The sequence below is a fragment of the Bemisia tabaci genome, chromosome 5 (assembly GCF_918797505.1).
Source record: "Bemisia tabaci chromosome 5, PGI_BMITA_v3".
NCBI classification, from domain to species: domain Eukaryota; kingdom Metazoa; phylum Arthropoda; class Insecta; order Hemiptera; family Aleyrodidae; genus Bemisia; species Bemisia tabaci.
The window spans coordinates 19,922,176-19,942,487 of record NC_092797.1 but is presented as its reverse complement, the minus strand read 5'-3'; the positions used below and the strand labels follow the sequence as shown (position 1 = coordinate 19,942,487).

The following is a 20,312-nucleotide window of genomic DNA, read 5'->3' as shown; positions in this document are numbered from 1 at the left end:
GGTCACTTGGCGTATCGATGACCATCTTAGACCTATAGGACTGATAGAGTGGTTCCAGCGCTGCCGATGATAGTAACCAAACAATACGTAATGAAAGCAATATACCGTCTTTCAATTAACAGGAATTCCTTGTTTGAAAAATATAGCTGAAAATTGTGTACCTGAGAAATCAGTGTATTTCCAGTCTTATAAAACGCAAGCAAAGCGTCTGATCTGCTGCCTATCTCAACTCTATGCTCTGCGTGTCTAGAGAGCAATAATTCTGCACCAGCTACATCCTGAGCTAATTCTGGAGCTGTGACTATGGCAATCATTTCATTTATCCATGCCCTGCAACAATTGAGACAAAATCAATTATATTTAGACATTTTTGACACAATAAATACAGATTCTCATAGACCATTCATCATTCCCTTGATTTGTTTGTAGAACTATGCTCAATCTTCAGTCAATGCCCTCAGATTACTATACCTCATGTATCCATCAGTACTCTATTTAAATGCTGTAGAATCATCATAAGTGATTACTGCGATGCGAGTTCTATCTTTTGATTGCCTTCACGACAAAAGATGCAAAAAGTATGATGGTATTGTCTAGGTTTAAACTATTAATCAATGTTCAACAGCACAGAAGGAAATATTTCGATCAGTCTTACACAACCAGCGTGTCTATGACCAGACTAAAGGCAGGGTGGAAATTTAGCTGCTCAACAAAAATAATGATTTGGTCTGCTTACGATAACAGATGGATTTAAAGACAGAAATCAGCAGCCTATTCTCTTTCGGAATATAAGAAGAAAAGAAAAACTTACATTAGATCTCTGTACTGATCAAAATATGCTTGAAGTTGCTCTGCTTGCTGCAATTTGTCCTTCCTCTGTCCAGCTCTTTCCAACAAAGAACTCCAAGCCTCAACAGTTTCTTCGTGCTTGACTTCTATGTGATCTTGCGCATCAGGGAAAAGTTCTGCCAGTCGTCGTGCCTCACTTACAACTGCTTCGACCTGTTTGGAAATATGGACAGAGTTCGTAAGAGTGGATTGATGATAATTTATTCTGGAGTAAAATTTACTGAAAACGTCATCTTCCGCATGAAGGAATGGATCTCATCTGCGCTGCTTCAGTATTTCTAAAAACATTTTATTTTTTCTTGGGAGAATTGTCTCACAAATTTGTCATGGAAAGCTTTCTTCTACTTATATTTTGTTCATTTAAATTCAGTGTAGTTAATGGACAGCAAAACAGAACTTTCTTGTTCAAAAAAGTTAAAAAGAGAGAGAGAGAGCAAGGATCTTACTTGTTCTTTGACAGCTGCCAAGTCCGCCTCGAACCCTTCATGTTTCCTGACAAGAGCTTGGATGGTTTCCAAATCATGACCATAATCTTCTGCAGAGAGAGCAGCATCCTTTTCTAGAATCCAGGATATTGTTTCGTCAGCTGTTCTATCGAACACGTGGACTTGCTTAGCACCTGCAAGGGCCTGGAAAATGAATCATTGACACAAATTAGAGATAAAGAAGGATTCTACTAAAAAAATTTTTGGAAAAATTCAGAGCAAAATTAATAGATATGAAAAATAAGAAAATATTCAAGAATCAATTATTCTCAGTTTGAATGAATTGAATTCACGAGTATGTGTAAAAAAAAAGTGAAGCCAGTTCAAGTCAATTGGCTTGTATTTTGATGTGGTTTTTCATTTAAGAAAATTTATGAAATTTATTGAACAAAAAATAAGAGAAGCTATGAGGAAGTTGTCTCTAAGGCATTGAACATACCTCTTGCCGTGCATGTGCCAACTCCTTCAAATCATCCCACAGCTGTTGAGTCTCATCTAATTTCGTCTGAATACGCTGAGACTCAGGGCTTCCTTCAGCGATTAGGTTACGACCTTGAACTATGCAACTGGAGACTCGTGATTCGTTGCCGCTCAAGCTGCTGAGGAAACTGTCAAAAGTCTGAAAATAAAATAAGAAAATGATGCAAACAAGAAATGATAGATGCTTGCTCTTGATATTTTAACGATCAAGAGAGGCATTGAAATTGTTTTATACGAAAAGCTAGCATACTCTTCCAGATTTAAATTTATTTCTTCATAAGTTGTTATCTTTAAGGCTTCATCCAAGAGGAGTCATTTTGTCTTATACAACTTTCAAATCAGTTATTCAATTCTATTTCATTGCTACTTAAAGTCCATATTTTCTGCTTATCCAATTAAAAAAACTATACCAGTCAGTAAAGGTACTGAAAAAGACTCAGCTCATAAATAGAAATGATAAAAATGTATTAAAGCGGTAACTGGTCCGGAACAGTAAGTGAAAATTAGTAAGCAAATTTCTGCAGTGCTTCGAAACTTGATTAAATAAACATAATATGATTACAGGAAGAGACGAGGATTATTCTAACTTACTTGAATAAGCAATTCTACATGTTCAACATCCCGGCCATAGTCTTCGGATGCAGCGACAGCAGTTTGGTCATTCATCCATTCTGCAACCTCTTCCGCTTCTCGTAAGAATCTGTACAACTTTTTGCTCTCAATCAAGCGAGTTTCACGATGTTCAGCAAGTTTTTGAAGCTCTTTCAGCTGATTTTCGATTTCAACTTGTTTCTTTTCAATATTTTTGCTATCAAAATGACCACGATCAACGAGGCCTTTTTCTAATTTGGCTAAGCGGCCAACCGTATGCTGGAAAGCACCAAGCTCTCTTTCGACTCCCTCTAATTTTTTCAAAAGAGACAGAACCGAATCCTCATCCTTTCCAAAGTCGTTGGATGTTAAGATAGGATGTTTCTCACGGAGCCATGCTTCTGCTTCACTTGCTTCAGCATAGAACATTTGTGATTCGAGAGCATCAAGCAGCCTTAGCCTTCTGACACTTGCAATATCTCTGAGATGGGACAATTTCTCTTGGAGGTTGCTAGATGCTGTTTTGATACGAGAAGACGCAAAATGACCACTTCGAATCATTTGTTGGGCACGACTAGATAATGCTGAAACCACAGGCTCTCTGGAGACTATCTCTGCTTCCAAGGCCTGATGTTTCTTCTGCAGACTCTGTACAGCGTTCAAACTATTTCCTAAGTCGGATGATGCAGCTAGGGGCTCCTTTTCATCCAACCATTGCATTTCATCATCAGCATCTCGCAAAAACTGATACAGTAATAAAGCATCTTCTAGATTATCTCTACGGATTTGCATCGGTTCTTGCAAGGAGCGATACCTAAAACAGAGAAACACATCACTGTTGATTTCCATGCATTAAGGAATTACAAATCTTTTGTTCGAGAAAAGAAAAAAGACTCGGAGAACTTTCCAAATATAGAATGAAAGAAGAAAAAAAGGACTAAGGAATAAAGTAAATTTTCTAGTTAATTGGGATTTTAGATGAGTTCAAATTCAATGCGCTTATGGAGTGAAATAGAGATAGAATTCACATGTGCCCCAGAGTGCTTCTTCAACTTGCAATAATTAGAAACCAAACTAAGTTGTAAACATACCTTTTTATAACGTTAAGCGCTCGTTCTTGAATTTCATCCTTCATGAAATGATTCGAACGTTGGAAAATTGCAGCAGTGTCCTTCAAAGTTTCACATTGTTCACTATGACTGTGAATGTCAGTTTCCAAAACTGTGTGCCGTTTCAACAGATGGGCAACGCTGGACAAGTCTTTTCCATGATCTTCTGATTGTAGTTGGCTCTCTACTTCATCAATCCAATTTTCAAGTTCTTCCAAAGTTCGGCTGAATAGTAGAGCCTGTACAAGAAAAATTGATAATATTAAAATTACTTTACAAAACTATTTGCATTAAAATTACAGTTTTTTGCTAATTTCCATACTAGCTGCAATAAAGTTAACAAACAATTGGCACAACATTTTAGCAATATGGTGCACTATTGCTAGAAAGCATAAAACCTACCTAATGATTTTGGTAGGCAAGACATAAAGTGACGATTCTGCGGTTGCTAGAAATAACGGAAAAATTCTTGAATCGCGGGGGTTTCCATAATTTTTTCATTTTCCAGTTCCATGACTTTCCTCGATTTTTTTTTTTTTGCTTTTCCTCGGTTCCAAAATTTCTGAATTCCCTGACTTTCAATCTAAACTCTTTCACTTAGATTGTTTCCATTTAATTATCCTGACTTCTGCTGAATTTGGGCAAGATTTCCACTTTTGGAGATTCAAATGATGGTGAAAGGCACTCGGAGATTGTTCCTGCTCTCTCAGATGGCACCAGCTGAAGATGCTGAGCTGAGGCACTAATCACTGACTTTCCTGACTTTCCCTTGTCACCATGTATTCCCGGACTTTCCAGGTTTTAAAGACTGCCTGAAACTCTGGGTGAGTTGCTTCCCTGTAAAGACTGTTGATGACTCAAAGGACTCTTCGGGAATCAGTAAAATTAAATTTTTAGAAAGTTTAATTTTGTTTTCATCCTGCTTAAGAAGGCATGCGTCAATTTTTTTTCTGCATAACTGGACACAGAAGTGAATAATGCAAATGGTATCAGAGATGCTCATTATAACAGCCATAATGAAATATGAATAAAATTTTTTTACCTGGTACGCATCATTAAGCCGCTCTCTTTTCAGGGCACTAGCCTCTTGAAGTTGCCTCCATTCAGCCTCAAGTTCGTCCAGCCTGGCTTGGATTTCCATTCCTGCGAAGTGTCCAGCAGCTATCAGAGACTCTCCTTCAGTGGTCACATTGTTCACTCTACCACGATTGGCTGCCAGCTCTGATTCAAAGGCGGCGTGTTTTTGGATTTTGCTTTGCAGGTTCGTTGGGTCTCTGTAGTTTTCATCACAAGCAATTTGCTGCTTTTGCAATAGCCATCCTTCAACCTACGTTGTCAAAATAGGTTAAATTAATAAAGACATAATATGATAATTGATAATAGGTAAGATAAAGGTCTAGTTATTCAATTTTGGAAGAAAAAATGATTCATTCATACTTTGAGATGGTTAATCTTTCAAGTTCAAACTTCAGCATTAAATTGGTCAATTAATCAACAGAGTGCCTCTTTTTTCCGTAAGAAACAGTGGAAGTCACCAGCAATTATGGTAAAATTGATAAGCAAGATAAATCTAAGATTGGTAACTTTCTCAGATTTCGCAGAAGTCCAAAATAATGAGAGTCTGATCGGCCAGATTGATCCGGCTAGTCATTCGATAAAAGGGTTGAATTGGAGGAGTGCATTTTATAGATAGTACACCCAAAATGCAAATACTTGGAAGAGAGCAAAAAAAAAAAAAAATCAACTGCATTGTAACTGAATTTGAATGAGTAGGTATTCGTTCTGAAGACAAAAGACTGCTTCAAAGAAACAAGCATTTGAACCTAAAATTGCTTTTAAAACTTTTTTTTTGAAATTTAGAGAAGAGCAAAATATCATCCATAAACTTCTTACCTCATACATATTTCTGAGAAATTGCTGAAGCTGTCTTGATTCTTGGAGGCGTCTTCTTCTCGCAGCAGCGGCTTCTTTCAAGCGATCTCTTCGAGCGCAAACCGACTGCAACCTGGCCTGAATCCCTCCACTGTCGTAGTGATGATCAGCCATAATTTCAACAGCAAATTTCTCTAAATCTTCAAGACGGCTCAGTTGAGCTGCTATTGTCTTTTCAAAAGCCTCGTGTTTCCGAAGGAGAGCTTCCACCCCAGACAAAGAGTCCTGCAAAGTACAATTATATTAAATTAAGAATGTAAAGGTCATTATGTATATGAAATCAATAGAATGGAATTTATTATATTTTTATATAATTTTAGTTTGTATCCTATGGCAACAGTCATGGCTTTATACGTGTAGCATACTTCAGTACATCTTTAAATAAAAAATACTCCTGCACTTAGGATTGAGAGCTTGTCTTTTTTATGTAACAAGATGACCAAAAGGTGAATCCTAAATTCACTGACCCTTCAGAGAGAATTCCGTTCCATACAAAATTCCTTGACTCATCAACATTGCAAAAGTGTTTTGATCTCAAAATTCCCCAAGTTTAAACAGAAACTTGCGCTGCACGCCTGCCTTGTTTGGCAGTGGTACAAAAAATGGTGGGAATCAGGCTAAGGGGACAAAAAAGCAGTTCATTTTAAATGCAATAAAGAGTATTAGTGGACAGTTTTTTCATGTCCTCTGCGTCATGTTCACATTTAAATTCTCTAATTTCTACCGGATTATTTTGCATTCCCTGAAATTCGCCTTTTTTGGCCCCCCAGCATGTCGTCTGAAGAGATGAATGCAATAAAGGAAGGAAAAAATTGATTGAATACTCACTCCGAGGTCCTCATTGTTCAAAAATGCTTCTTTGGAGGCAAGCCAATTTTCAGCTTGATCAGCCTGTTCCTTGAAAATTTGAGACTGCAGTGCTTGATTTAGCTTCTGTTTTCGTTCTTCCCATGCAGCACCAATTGTTCTTCTGATTTCTTCAAGATGAGCTAAGTCTTCTTCTCTGGCTGGCGTTAGTTGAAGACCAAACTCTTTCAATGCCTTAAAAGTTTCTTGCCTTCCATCTATTTCCGCCTAAAATTTGAGTAAAGCAATAAAATTAATTAAGAACAAAGTAGGTAAAAAAGATGAGTCTTCATCTATTTTAGGACTCACTTCACATACATAATTGACAATTAAACTAACTTAAAAAATCATGAGCTAAGCTTTAAGAATTTCAAAACCTCAAAACTCAATAAATTAATAAATTTAAAGATGGTAAAAACTGCGACAACTGGTAGGATCTGGATGAATTTAAAGTTCAATTGATATCTACAATGAGGAAATCAACTAACCTTTCTTTCATGATGGAGCTCCAACATTGCTTTCGCCTCAGCGATATTGTTTGGAAGGTCACAAGCGTCTATCCTCTTGATAGTGTCAGCAACCCAAAGCTCCAGCTCACGCAAGTCAGCTGAGAATTTATGATTCGTGAAGGCTAGGCTTAATTTTTCTCTCCTTGTATGGGATAAGGACTGGAGGCTTCTCCATTTGTCCTGTAGTTCAGTCAGTTTAGCACGAATAGGTCCACTCATGTCTGGATACTTTTGGACTAGTCGTCGGCATTCTACATCATGCTCCTGCAAATGAATGGAATTAATTACCTAGAGTTTAAACTAAAGAAATCTAAAGAAAAAATAAAAATTTGAGGCAGCTAGTTAAAGCTGCAGGAGAAGTAGAAAAGGAAAACGTAAAATGTGTTCGTAAAATCATCACAATGAACAAGTATGTGAATAAAATATAGATTCTGAATACCGTTTGACAACATTTTGCTTTTATATTATCTTAGGGCAAATCAATATGTTTTGAACTACACCCACTTATTTTGATAGCCTGAACACAAAAAAAAAAAAAAAAAGAATAAGTTTATCAATTCTTCCTGGTATTGAAGTAAAATATTGATATTAAACATTTGCCAATAGATATTCAACTGCTCAATTGGGCAAAAAATGTACGTAAATCTACCTGGAGGGCATTTCCATGGGGTCAGTGAAAATTCTTTCTTTGGGTGTTGCCCCTTTCCGAATAAAAATGCAAACTAAAATTTGTCCAGCCGTGGACCACCACTATGCGTACTAGTGTTCATTACAAGATCAAATTCAAGCTAAATATAGAGCTGTGACTTCATGAATAATATTAGAACATACCTTAATTTTTCCTTCGATGGCCGTCATATCTCGTTCTAAAGCATCTTGTTTTCTTTGTAACTGTTGAACAGCTGCTAGATCACGGCCTGTGTCCTCTGTTCCCATGGCTACAGCTTTTTCTGCGACTCGCTGTGACGTATCATCAACATCTCTGTTGAAGGCGTGAATTTCCAGTGCTCCTGCTAAATGTTCTCTGTATTCAGTTAGAGCTCCTTGTAATGCTCGCCATCTAAAAAATGGAAAAAGATAAACTTTGAAGCGTTTCCCGATTGGACATCCCAAATTAAAATTTCTTCGCCACATATGAATTCCTCTTGATACTGAGCGAGGTCAGGAGGTCTTGTTAGGCTTATAGGAGTGTAATTATGAGTTTTGATTTACCTGGAGTAAAACCTGAAGGAGGCACAAAGTGTCTCTTTCTTGCTCCAGATTATTTTCATTAAAAATTAGGGTATGACTTTTTACAAGCTTAGTAATGGAGAGCATAGATTTAAAGTACACTTCATCAGGAAGTAAGAAGTAAATCAATAATGAAGGTAACTAACTTTCTGATGGAAGAAAGACCTGTGGAGTACCTCGCCGAAATTTTACCATAGAAAGAAAATGATATCTATACAAATATACGGTAGCTCTGAGCTTTGATTTCTGTTTATCATCCTAAGAAATCTCCTCTCTTGCCTTCTATGGAAAATTCACTTATTGATAGCTTCTACACAAATATTTTTCTGACATAGATACTTGATAAGAGGGAATAAACGGACATTTACGGACATTACATTACGGACAACTTGAGACTTGACAAAAGTATCTTACTTGCAGTTGAAGTTTTCTCTTCTCTGCTGAACGGATCGGGTATCGCTTCGCCCTTGTCGAATTAGTTTGTCAGCGAGCGAATTAATTTGCCTGATTCGAGAATCATCAACTCGCATGTCGCTGTCTACGTCATCCAGCTTGCGTTGCAGAGCAAGGCAATGCTCGTAGTCTCTACCCATTTCTCCAGCTTGAACCATCATTTCCTAGAAAAAGAAGAAAATTCATTGAACTTAAAACAGTCCAAACGAGAACTAGAATTTTGATGAAAGGACTCCAGTGCTATCTATTAATTATAGGTGCACAAACGAATCTTACGGTGTTTCAGCGTCCAATTGGCCATTTAACACTTACTGACGCATAAATGCATCTGATAGTTGCGCTTCAGCACCTACAAATAGGGCTCTGTGCAAATTTTATGTGCTACTGACAAACATTACTGCAGATTCTTTAGCTTTGGAATTAATATAAAAGCATACCTTGTCTCGAATCCAAGCTTCAATTTTATCAACTTGATTATTGAACTCTAGAATATCTTGAGCTTCTTCTAATCCTTGACCTCGATTGTTAGAGGCTTGTAGTAAATTACGCCATGATGTTAACAGCTGCTCTAACTGGGCTCTAATTTCGTGTGATGCTTTGTGTTTCTTAGCCAATAATGTTTCACCTGGAGAAAATAAAAGACAAAAACAATTATAGGTAGTCCTAGAAATGAATGTTTATTTGATTTTTTTAGGGATAGCAAGACCCGGTCCCGTTAATATGGGCTTAGCGAGGGAAGTCCTAGGGAGCGGCTCAATATCAGAGGTTTTTAATAATTGTTACATGGGTCCTGTCATACATGTTTTTTCATGGCTTCCAAGTCTCATGTCAGAATAGATATAGTTCCTCTTGATGTAAATTAGTCCAAATAAGAAACTCAAAATTACCTTTTTCTTTGATGGTGGTGATTCTTCCTTGGTTGGCAGAGAGTTCTGCTTGGAATGCTTGATGCTTCTGTAATTTCTTAATCTTATCCTCCAAAGAGCTAACTTCTCCTTGACTGGCTTCAACTTCCAGCTTCTTCTCTTTCTCTCCAATCCAAGACTCCGCCTAAAAATAAAACCAATTTCAGTATTGGTGAGGATTACTTTTAAAATTCTGTAAAATAATATGAAAATAAAAAAATTTAGCCAATTTCATAGAATATATTTCTTTTTTTGCGTAGCCCCTTGTTGTTTATTTAATTTTGTTTCTGTGAAACCTCACTCATAGAGAAAGATTTGCCCGTTTTTTTCCCTTTCTAAATTTAATTTGAAATAATTATGAATGAATAAGGTAAAAAGAAATGAACTTACTTCGCCAACATCTCTGACAAACTGCGCATAAAGCAAGGCATCATCTAGCAGTAATCTACGAAGTTCACACAGCTGTTTTACTTTTGCTCTTCTCTTCAAGACCTCTGCGAGTCGCCTTGCAATGATGCTACTTTCGAAGTGATTTTGAGCAAGCAATTTCTCACTGTGTTCTTGTAGCGCTATTACTTTTTCCTCCTGGGTAGCAAGCAATTTTTCAAATGCATCATGCTTCTTGACAAGGATAGAAACCTCATCAACTGAGTCACCTGGGAAAACAGAAAGAAAGTTTTAGATTCATTACACATGTATGGAAATAATGCATTCAGTAACTGTAAGTTTAATCATGGGAAAGTATGAATTCTTGTTCTTTTGTACTCTGCCCATTCTTATGAGGTAATAAGTAGATACATACATGTATAAATTAATTAAAAAAGTTTCCTTGAATGGATAATACTCATGAAGGCCACTTACCAAAATCAGGATTTGAAAGAGCCACTTCTTGAGCAGCACAGAGTGTATCAATTTGCTTGGCATCACGCAAGAAAAAGTGGAGATCTATCAGTTGATCCAGATGAACTTTTTTATGCTGCCATGCTGTGTGAAGATTTTGCCTTTCTTCCAATAACTGTCCGAATTTTTCTTGAATTTCCTGAATAAAAAAAAAATGTGAGAAAATAAAATAAAGTCTCAAAGAGATCCATTATCTAGTTACGAATGCTATTCATTTAAATTGGCCAACTAGAAGTCCGAAGTCAGACTGCAACTTGGAACTGAAAATGTCAAAAGTAACTTCCTTAAAAATGGACCTTGACTTGGCAATTTTTATATTTAGCACATCCCTACGACCATGAAATGCAATCATGAATGAAATCATTTTAATGTACCTACAAACTAAATTTTTCAATTTTAAATTTTTTGGTGATATTTACAAAAAACAATCTTTGTGCTTTTTTCTGTGATCCTAAGTGGCACAATAATGCTCACTTTTAGATATCTATTGGCATAAACAAAGTCTGACGGCTCATACTTTACAGAGTCAAAAAACCTAGCGTTTAGAAACTTACATTGGCTGCATAGTGACCGCCTTGCACGAGAGCTTCTCCTAATTCCATGACAGTCTGAAAACTTTCTTCTCTGGCTTCAATTTCTGCTTTGATGGCATCATGTTCAGCTTTCAGGCTCTGAGCACTTGCAGCGTCCCGAACCTTCTCTTGTGTCATCATGGCTGTTCTTAATTCTGATACCCAATTCATTAGATCTCGAACCTGAAAAATTGAAAAGAATTTTTTACATTCTAAAAACCTAATTGGACTAATATATGAGCCACATAAATGATTATTCATATTCATTGGCTTTTCTCAACTGAAAACAGAGATACATATCTCAGGGTTCCCTATCTCTCCATATTTTACTAAAACATTATGGGGGATAGAAAAGGCAGACTTCAGCAAGAAGCTAAAATTTCAGTTTCTCTGTTATCATTACTATAAAGTTTTAACATTTTTGCGTTATGAGGACTTTTGTTTTCAATGCCCAGTGTTTTCTATGTCTTTTCCCCCCTGTAACATTAGAATCATTTGTTCCTTCTAGCTGCTAAGAGCCCCGGGTTTACAATTTTTCTTCTCATTAAAACAGTGAAGGGAAATAAGGATAAAAATTTAAAAATGATAAAAAATATGAACAGGAAACGTGACTATGATGTACTGCTTGCTTTTGAATAATTTTACTTTGAAAGTAGATGTGGAAAACTATAGAGACTTGTAGTTGAAAACAAATGAATTCTCACCTGGGCTAAAAAGCGGTGAAGATCACAGCTGGCTTGGAGTGCCTCTCGCCGATGAGCTGAACGCTCCTGTAACTTGCCCCACTGTGCAATGACTAGATTTTGCTTTTCAGCAATATGTGAGGCATTGTTACCTGGATAGAGCGCCTGAAGTTTTACTGCATCTTCGACTAATACCTAAAATGAAAAAAATCACCGGTCAATGATTAACGTTTGAGGAAAGATAAGCAATTGAAGGACTTTTTTATTATTTAAGACAAAGATGTAAAAAATTGCAGAAAAAAGACTTTGGAAAAGCATATAAAGAGAGATAAAATAACTGACTCATCTGTTTCAAGTCTTACCTGTAATTGTGCTTCTAATGCAACCAAATCATTCTCAAACCCTTCGTGTTTCCTGATTAATGTCAGGACAGAGTTCAAGTTGCGTCCAAGATCATCAGAGAGCATGGCATCTTTGTCATTGATTCGAGAGAGAGCTTCTGCGACATCCCGATGGAATCTGTGTATTTCTCCCGCAGCATTCAACCGCTGCTCTCTGTTATCTAATATATTCAACAGCTGTTGCCAAGACTCACTGGGGAAAAAATCGAAAAGAAAAACTTGAGCAATATAATTGAAAGGAACTTTTTAAAAGTCATCTTTAGTAGGAAATGAATGGTTTCGGTTTCTTCTGTGATCGATCCTTCATATAATGCATGATCGTTCTTGATAGTACGTACTACTAGACAACTTTTTCCTCTTTTCAGACTCTTAATGAAGTCTAATATTATATTAATATACTAGTGGGGGGGGGGGGGACCACAACTCTTCAGCGATTTTGCAATATAAAGTGGTGCGGCACGACTTCTTTGTCTCTTTGTCTTGTTACTTATAGAACTTGGATCAAACTTTGGAGACAGTTAAGGTAATTACAAAGTGTTCATCTAGTCAGAGAGAACTTAGTCAGATTCAAAATTTATCCACCATTCATTCATGACAACAGTGGTCTGGTGTTTTGAATACTTAATGGTTCTTGGTAAATTCTTTCAAAAAGCACTTCTGAAATGAAACATGCAAATTAACAAAGAAATGTAAAATAGAAAGATAAATGTTTACCGAAGTTGTTCTTGTCGTTTTTCAATGTCTGCAATGTAAGGACTCTCATTTGCAATCAGTTTCTTTGCAAGTTCTTCACACTGAGTAAATCTTTCAGAGCCGGCTTCTACTTTGTGTTTCAGGTCATCAAATTTATTTTGAAGGATCTGTAACAAAGATAGAAAGTAGGTCATCAATATCTTGGCAAAAATTAGGAACGCTTACATTGAGTAGAATAGATATTTCAGAGTGAAAATATTATCCTACAGGTTTCGAGGGTAAAAATATTGAAATGAAAAATACATAATTCAAAAATTTAACAATAGTAATACTGTAATACAGTTGCAACTATCAGTGTGAGATGGAGATTTGCTTTATACCACTTTGTTAATACCCCTCGATTTGACCTATTTTTTCTCCTAGTTGAGCATCTGCAATGCTTCTCCGTTCTTCAAGTTTACGAAATTTTCGGATCATTACCATCATAAGCGGACGCCCATAAAACGCGTAACACTTAGTTCCCGATTTTTTGACTCGCATTCTCAGCCTTTGTAACAATTTTATGATATAGGACCCTATCCTTTAACACTTAAGTACAAAGTAACGTAATACTCTCATTGGCCCCCCTTGCCTCTAGTGCATTACATATTTTAAGGACAGCCATTAAGTTTATTTTAGAGTCTGGATCTGCTGTATGGAAACATAAAAATCACAGTTGAACCATCACTTATAATTTTGTCATTAAATGTTCACTTTTTGTCACAAATCAGGACTACAAACTTTGCTTGTACAGGTAAAAAATTACTATAGAAACAATCTTGGGAAGGAAACACAAGGGGTCTCAACATCAAAATCAAAAAATATAAGCAAAATTAGACGTACCAGAAGATGTTCATAGTCAGTTCCATAATCATCTGTGGCAGCAGCCTGCATGTTTTCTTTGATCCATTCCTCTAATTCGCTGCTTTCCATCAGGTATTCATGCCGGCACATGCTTTCCATCAGTCGTTGTTGTCTGGCGGTTGCCAACTTCTGTAAAGTCTTAATTTGTTGGCTGATGGCTTGTTGTTTACTTGATATCGCTTTCCAATCTGGATGTTTGCTGTTAACCATCGCAGACGCAGCATGTCCCATTTCTGTGACGATACTGCTGTAGGTATCTAATTCCAACTCTAGTGCCTAAAAAAAAAGTACGAGATTAAGCCTTAGGATTAACGACTAGAAGCTTTTCGAAGCTAAAAATATTTAAGATTAGTTTCAGAAAAAGAACCATTTTACAGAAAATTACCAATAGAAATGGCAATTAAAAATTTTCAAAACATAATTCGGATGAAGTTTTTTTCCAGAAGAATATTCTAGCCTATTGTAAAATAAGGTTCCAGAAACTGATATTTTTTGGAGAATATTCTTCTCTCTGAAAATTTTGATCTTACCTGGGAGCAGTGTTTTGGACTTTTAAGCAGAATATCAATTTACTTTCAATATTTTGATTGAGAGACTAGCTTTGGATTGGTTTCTTGCATAAGATTTCAAAATTAAAATTCAGTTGGTAGGATGCCAGAAAAATTCCTACATTTGACTACTTTTTTTTTAATAGTCAAGTATTACACTGATGATAATGGTTTTTTTTTTCCTGTACTAAGCTTAAAATCGGATCTGTCAACATTGAGGTCGAAAAAGCATTTGGAGGGTATCAAACACAATTGTGTATTATCACCATTGCGATACAGAAAATGAATTAAATAAACAACATAATTTCTTAGACATGCATTTACTGGAGTAAAGGTCCAGTGGACTCTGTTACGCAGGACCTTAACTTAAAAATTTTGCTAGGAGACTTAAAAATTCAAAGTAATCAAAAAAATTATCAAGTATTTTAAAATTTTAATAAAGAAAAAGAAACAATACGCACCTTGTGTTTTGTCAATAATTTGGAGGCAGCATCCCTATCTCGACCATAATCAGTTGAGTTTAGCAAATCATTCTTTTCTGCAAGCCAGCTTTCAACTTCACTTGCCTCAAAGAAAAATTGCTGCGCTTTCAAGGAGAGTTCCAGCTTGCGACTTCGTTCTGCTGCTTTCAATTTGAGATCTTGCCAAGCATCCTCTAAGCCGGTGCAGAGGGATGTAACCTAAAGTTAATAAAAATGAAATTTGTATTATAAGTACTTAAAAATATTTTTCGGACTCGTTCTTTTCTTTCCAGCTTAGGTTCTAGAAAACTGTTGGCTTAAGAAAGAACTGATATTTTAAAAAACCTACCTCATTGTTTGATGTTACGAGACATTAAAAGTTACATTTACTTATGGATACCTTCACTTGAACTTTTGAAACTCGAGAAACAAGGGCCTAATGTTGGAGAAAACAGCAAAAAAAAATGAGGCGCTAGGTAAAAAAAACTAATGAACTAGAGTTCCATAAATTTTACTAGGGGGTAGATCACCATTCTGATGAATTATGATTTTTCTGATGAAACTGCTGCTTCATTCACAGCAAAAGGATGTTTGATCTTTAAAAAAAGCGATAGGACTAAAATAATTTATACCTGTTTGGTTTCGGGGTGTTTTTGATGAATTAACGCTTGACCAGATGCTAATGTTTTGTCAATCATTGGCTGATGTCCTTGGATTTCTGCTTCTAATTTGCGGTGTTTCTTGTGTAATGACTGGGCCTGATGAAGATTTTGACCAAGCGTCTCAGAGGCAGCCAAAGGTAGATGCTCTCTAATCCAACCTAGTTCCGTCTCTAGTTCAAAACCAAATTTATGGAATCTCAGTGATTCTTCTAAAGCTTCACGCCGCTGTCGAGCAGGCTCCTGTAATGAACTAAACCTGAGAAGAGAAAAAGAAAGATACATGTTGATAAGATTGCAAGTGGTAATTTTTGAAGAGACTGAATAGAAAACTCTGCAAATAGGACATTTTGACTTGGGTATAAAAAATCTGGAGTGAATGGAGGGTTTGAGAACAAAGCACCGTTGAATTTTAATGATACATTATGTACTGTAAGTAGCATGATAAAAGGTTGAAAAACTTTATTTGGCCGGAGGTATTTTTCATTTTTTCCCCCTTTAATTTATTCAATACATTTCCATATTGCAGCTGAAATATGTAAACTTATTATTCTTCCCCTAGAAATCTGCTGAACTAAACTGTAATTGATTGTGAGCTCCATCCCTTAAATGGTATCAATTCTTGCAGAGGTCGACAATTCTCCAAAAAATTATATTTAATGATAAAAAATAATTATGACACTTACTTTTCTTGGCATTCTTTACTGGCTTTCAAAATATTATCAGCATCAAAATGTCCTTCTTGGGCCATCTCCAGACCAAGCGTAACAAAATCTCCAATTTTTTGCTTCCAATTTTGAATGTCACTCTCCAAAACCTGAATTAAAAGAATAAATTTTTTTTTAAAAGTTGCATTTGAAAAACCTGTAGTGAATTTATATCACATACATTATTGGAATTCTATCTTCTGAAACAACAACTGTAAATTAGATATTTTTTCTGTTGTATGGATTTTTATTTTCTTTTATTATTTTATTCTGTCCATTTCTCCCTGTAAGGCAAAAATGTGACTAAGTCACTTTAATTTAATGAATTGAGGGATTTGAATGACAGTTCAGTTATTACGTTTGATTAATTCTGTAACAAAACTAATTTGAGTGACACTTCATTCGAAAAAAAATTCTGTAAGATGCTTCATTAGAGGCAAAGTGGCACAAAACAAATGTTGCATTGCAAATTTAGCCTGAGTCAATCAAGGGGAAGGATAAGAGGGGAATCAATCTCTCAGCAAATCTTCTCTAAAAATGCCTTAACTTACTGGGCGTGGACTCTACCTTAAAATTCCATTACAAAAACATGGTGCTCTACTACTCTAATGCTTAAAGATGTGCAATGCTTTTATACGGATTAATCTATTTTAATCAAAGAGGTTTTGTTCCTTACCTGATGTTTTTTGATTAGTTGCTTACAATGTCGCAAATCAGATCCAACTTGGTTAGACTGTAGGGACGTTTCAATTTCTTCTAGTTTAAGTCGGGCATCATCTAAAGTGCGGTTGTAGGTATGTTGGGCAGATGCTTGTCGTAGTCTTCTCCCTTTCTCAACACAAACCTCAACCAGTTTCTCCCATGTTTTGTTCAAGTCGGATAACATCTTTCCGACTTCTTCTTTCCGGTAGTTATCACTGGCTATTAGTGCTTTACCAGCCTAAATGTTGACGGGACACAAAAATGAAAAACAAATTATAGTTAAGATGGAGAATGAACTTGTTTAATGAGCAACAGCGTCGGCAAGAGTAAGTTTTTTCTACTTTGTTTTCCTTTATAAAATTACGAAGCATAGAATAAACAATAAAAAGAATTTTCTCACTTACATTTTCAGTTTTATAGTTGTTTAAAATTTATTAAAATTAGATAGTTTTTCAATTTCCAAACGATTCATTCATTTGAATTTTCCCCCAGTATGAGGGCTTCAAGAATGGTGAAAGAAATTGTAACAACATTGAGTTCATTATAAGAATATTCTTCCTGAATGATATTTATACACTTTGCAGGATGAGCTATATTGAAAATAAACTCTTGTGATTGGTTTCAGATCATACCATTAGGGTGGTTAATGTAGCAAAAAATACATAAGAGGAACTTTCTTGATACTCAATTATGAAACAACTGTTCATATTATAATCATATAACATTTGAAACATTTGTATGCTCAAAAAAAAAAAGTTCAAAGTCAGAGAATGTAAATACTTCTGTAGAAAAGTTCACCTTGTTGACTGAGTGCAGTTGTCCCTCATTAGCTCTCAGTTCTCTCTCAAAAGCTTCATGTTTCTGTAATTTTCTTTCAATATTAGCCAGGTCTCTGTATGATTCATCTGCGGCTGTTTTCAGCTTTTCAGCCAGCCAGACTTTCAGATCGCTAACATCGGCGCTGAATTCTTGGAAGCTACGTGAGGCAATAAGCGCTGCTCTACGCGTAGCAGCCAACTGCTTCACTGCTTGTCTTCGCTTCAGAACAGCATTACGTCTTTCATCAATCCTGTAAGGATAGGAAAAGAGAAATTATTAAAATCTTTCCGGGAGATTTGAAAAACAGGTCTTTGAGTTTTTCTTGCTAAAGGTCCATATATTTGGGATGATTAAAAGATGAAATTCTCCTTTCCTCCTTAAATCATCTTCATACCTGTCCCCTGCCCTCCTAGGCAGAACTGGCCTATTTAACTTTAAACCAGAATAGTAAATCAATTAATAAGCGGCAGAATGCACTATAAAACGCTAACATTCATTTCTAGGGTCTCCTTTAATTTTGGGTATCTTAGTTTAAAGATGGTAGCAAATGAGATCATTTTAGAGTTTGTATTCTTCAGCTCTTGGCAAAATGATGACTCGAGATTTCCTTTGATTCAAACTCTCATTTTCAGAACTAATTAGATGTCCTGTAAAAATTTAAAACAAGCTGCAATTTTGATAACGAGTGAATAGTATATTTATGAGAAGATATATCCACTTACTTAGTGTCTTGAAGGCTAGCAAATATTTTTTAATTTCATTTACTATACTTAAAACTGATACAAAAATACATAAATACTAAAGAGTTAGAAAAACTACTTACGCTTTATCATTATGACCAGCTGCTATGAATTTATCAGCAAGATCGCTGAAAGCCTTCAGTCTTTCGTCTTGTGCATAAAGCGTGTTTTCAAAGTCTTCATGACGTTTCAGAAGAGCTTCAACGTCATCAATTGAGCCCTGGGTATGAGGATAATACAATTAATTTAGAAAGAATGCAATTTTAAATAAATGCTGCGGTAAAAACAATTCAACAATGAAGATTAATTTGAGACCGGTAAGACACAGTTTAGTGGCAGCCATGATAATTTCATAATTTTCAATTTGTAGAAAATTTGGGCCATTGAAGTGAAGAAATATTTACTTCCCAAAAATTTCAGTTACATTAATGTACCTATAAATAAGCAAATAAACTGAAGGGACTGTTGATAAATATGAAACTAATGGTTCCAACAGAAATTTATGACAAGAACCAGCTGTTACAGGATAGGTCTCTAATTTACTTTGGTTATGATTAATAGGCAAAACATTTTAGGCAAGGTATATGTTGGAGTTTTTTACATCTCAGTCCATTATTTATTTTAAGTACGACCAAAAAAGCAACAAAACAAAATTCTGATTTCTGAATGGTCTGAGGCATATCATAACTCCACCTACCGAAAGACTCTGAGTTTTTCTGACAGAACTATGGTTTCTGATTGGTTAGAAGATACTAGGTTGTATCTTGACCCATCAGAACTGTCCCGAGGGAAAGGACCAAAAAACAAAAAGACAGACATGTTTCTGATGCAAATATTCGCTACAGTTAATTAAAGATAGAGACTTACCCCAAGATCTGTGAATTCAAGGAAAGCTTCATGACTAGAAGTAATTGTATCAATATGGTCAGCTTCTTTGTTTAATAGTTGAAGATTCAAACATTGCCGAAGCCAATTTTCTTTCTCTTTCCAGCCTTGTAAAACTGCATTTTGTTCTGCATTCAACAGCGCCAACCGTTCTTTGACCTCTGTCAGATTAGGATTACTCTTCAAAATATGGCTACCAAGGTCTGTCACTTCATGGAATCTTTAAATGAGAAAATTTGAAAAAATTAATAGATGACTTGAAATCCTTTAAAAAAAGAGAATCAAAAGCTGAAAAGTGTAAAAGTAAAAAGGTGGGCATTTTCCATCACCCTCCATTATTTTATTAAAAAATAACATTACGTATGAATTGAAAAATTCACTTGATAATAAGAAATCCTCGCAGTAATGCATCTGATATTCAAGCAAAAAGGGCTATATTTTTATTTTTTTTTATTTTTTTTTTTATTTTTTTATTTTTTTTTTTTTTTGTGAGAAAGGAGGGGAGAAGGACACATTTTAGCAAAGAATACTTACTCATCTTGGTGTGCTTTTATGTCGTCGCCAAGTTCTAAGTGTTGTTTCAGTAGATTTTCGGCAGATACAACGTCTCTTGCTGGTTCTTCGGTTTTCAAGGCATCTTTTACATCCGACACCCAATTTAACTGAAAGGGTAAAAAAAAATGGATAGTCAATAATTCTAAGACTCGTAAGAGAAAGCAAATACATATCAGAGTTCAAAAAGATTAAATGAGAAATTAAAAATATTGAAGGAAGATATTGAAGAGCATAATTAATTCTATCACAATAAACTAGTTTGAGATGATTATTTTAAGGGTGGCATTGAATATCAAACAAAATTAAGTCAAATCAGATAATTTGACAAAAGAGCTAAATAAAGCTCAGTAAAGAATGCTCAAATTTTGTAAAAATGAAACAGTAAAATCCAAAGTTTATTACCAAGTTTTTGGCGCTGTTCCTAAAGATTTGTTGTCCGACAGCATTTTCTAGCCTGGCACGCCTCTCAACAGCTTTTGTCTGTATGATAGAAGAAAATCCAAAACATTAATTAGTGTGTACACATGTCTATTAGTATACATGGAAATATAGTGACAGGTCAATGGAGAATGCATCACATTTTCCAAGAATTATAGATTTCTCTTCAATTTTTGCATCAGGTATTCACTCAGTCAGTACTTTCAAAATTATGACTCCAAGATCTAAAGTCAGTAAATGTTGAGAAACTTCACAAA

At 35.6% G+C, this 20,312-nt stretch overlaps 1 protein-coding gene across 2 annotated transcripts in view; it reads right to left on the bottom strand.

The window, feature by feature from the left end:
• Positions 1 to 20,312, bottom strand: part of kst (spectrin beta chain, non-erythrocytic 5 kst) — a 161,528-nt gene that overhangs the window by 10,164 nt on the left and 131,052 nt on the right. For both annotated transcript variants that reach the window (XM_019043341.2, XM_072300393.1), the window contains exons 23-52: positions 20,020 to 20,097; positions 19,597 to 19,724; positions 19,045 to 19,282; positions 18,261 to 18,397; positions 17,417 to 17,687; positions 16,593 to 16,856; positions 15,896 to 16,026; positions 15,183 to 15,468; positions 14,551 to 14,769; positions 13,521 to 13,817; positions 12,660 to 12,805; positions 11,907 to 12,138; positions 11,566 to 11,739; positions 10,844 to 11,044; positions 10,251 to 10,428; positions 9,780 to 10,045; positions 9,372 to 9,534; positions 8,922 to 9,109; positions 8,446 to 8,648; positions 7,633 to 7,861; positions 6,781 to 7,065; positions 6,275 to 6,520; positions 5,408 to 5,671; positions 4,557 to 4,841; positions 3,497 to 3,753; positions 2,406 to 3,219; positions 1,774 to 1,953; positions 1,296 to 1,478; positions 812 to 1,002; positions 162 to 330 (exon numbers count right to left, since the gene is read on the bottom strand). In XM_019043341.2, the coding sequence (XP_018898886.2) occupies positions 162 to 330; positions 812 to 1,002; positions 1,296 to 1,478; positions 1,774 to 1,953; positions 2,406 to 3,219; positions 3,497 to 3,753; positions 4,557 to 4,841; positions 5,408 to 5,671; positions 6,275 to 6,520; positions 6,781 to 7,065; positions 7,633 to 7,861; positions 8,446 to 8,648; positions 8,922 to 9,109; positions 9,372 to 9,534; positions 9,780 to 10,045; positions 10,251 to 10,428; positions 10,844 to 11,044; positions 11,566 to 11,739; positions 11,907 to 12,138; positions 12,660 to 12,805; positions 13,521 to 13,817; positions 14,551 to 14,769; positions 15,183 to 15,468; positions 15,896 to 16,026; positions 16,593 to 16,856; positions 17,417 to 17,687; positions 18,261 to 18,397; positions 19,045 to 19,282; positions 19,597 to 19,724; positions 20,020 to 20,097 (6,903 nt within the window). The remainder of the gene's footprint in view (positions 1 to 161; positions 331 to 811; positions 1,003 to 1,295; positions 1,479 to 1,773; positions 1,954 to 2,405; positions 3,220 to 3,496; positions 3,754 to 4,556; positions 4,842 to 5,407; positions 5,672 to 6,274; positions 6,521 to 6,780; positions 7,066 to 7,632; positions 7,862 to 8,445; positions 8,649 to 8,921; positions 9,110 to 9,371; positions 9,535 to 9,779; positions 10,046 to 10,250; positions 10,429 to 10,843; positions 11,045 to 11,565; positions 11,740 to 11,906; positions 12,139 to 12,659; positions 12,806 to 13,520; positions 13,818 to 14,550; positions 14,770 to 15,182; positions 15,469 to 15,895; positions 16,027 to 16,592; positions 16,857 to 17,416; positions 17,688 to 18,260; positions 18,398 to 19,044; positions 19,283 to 19,596; positions 19,725 to 20,019; positions 20,098 to 20,312) is intronic.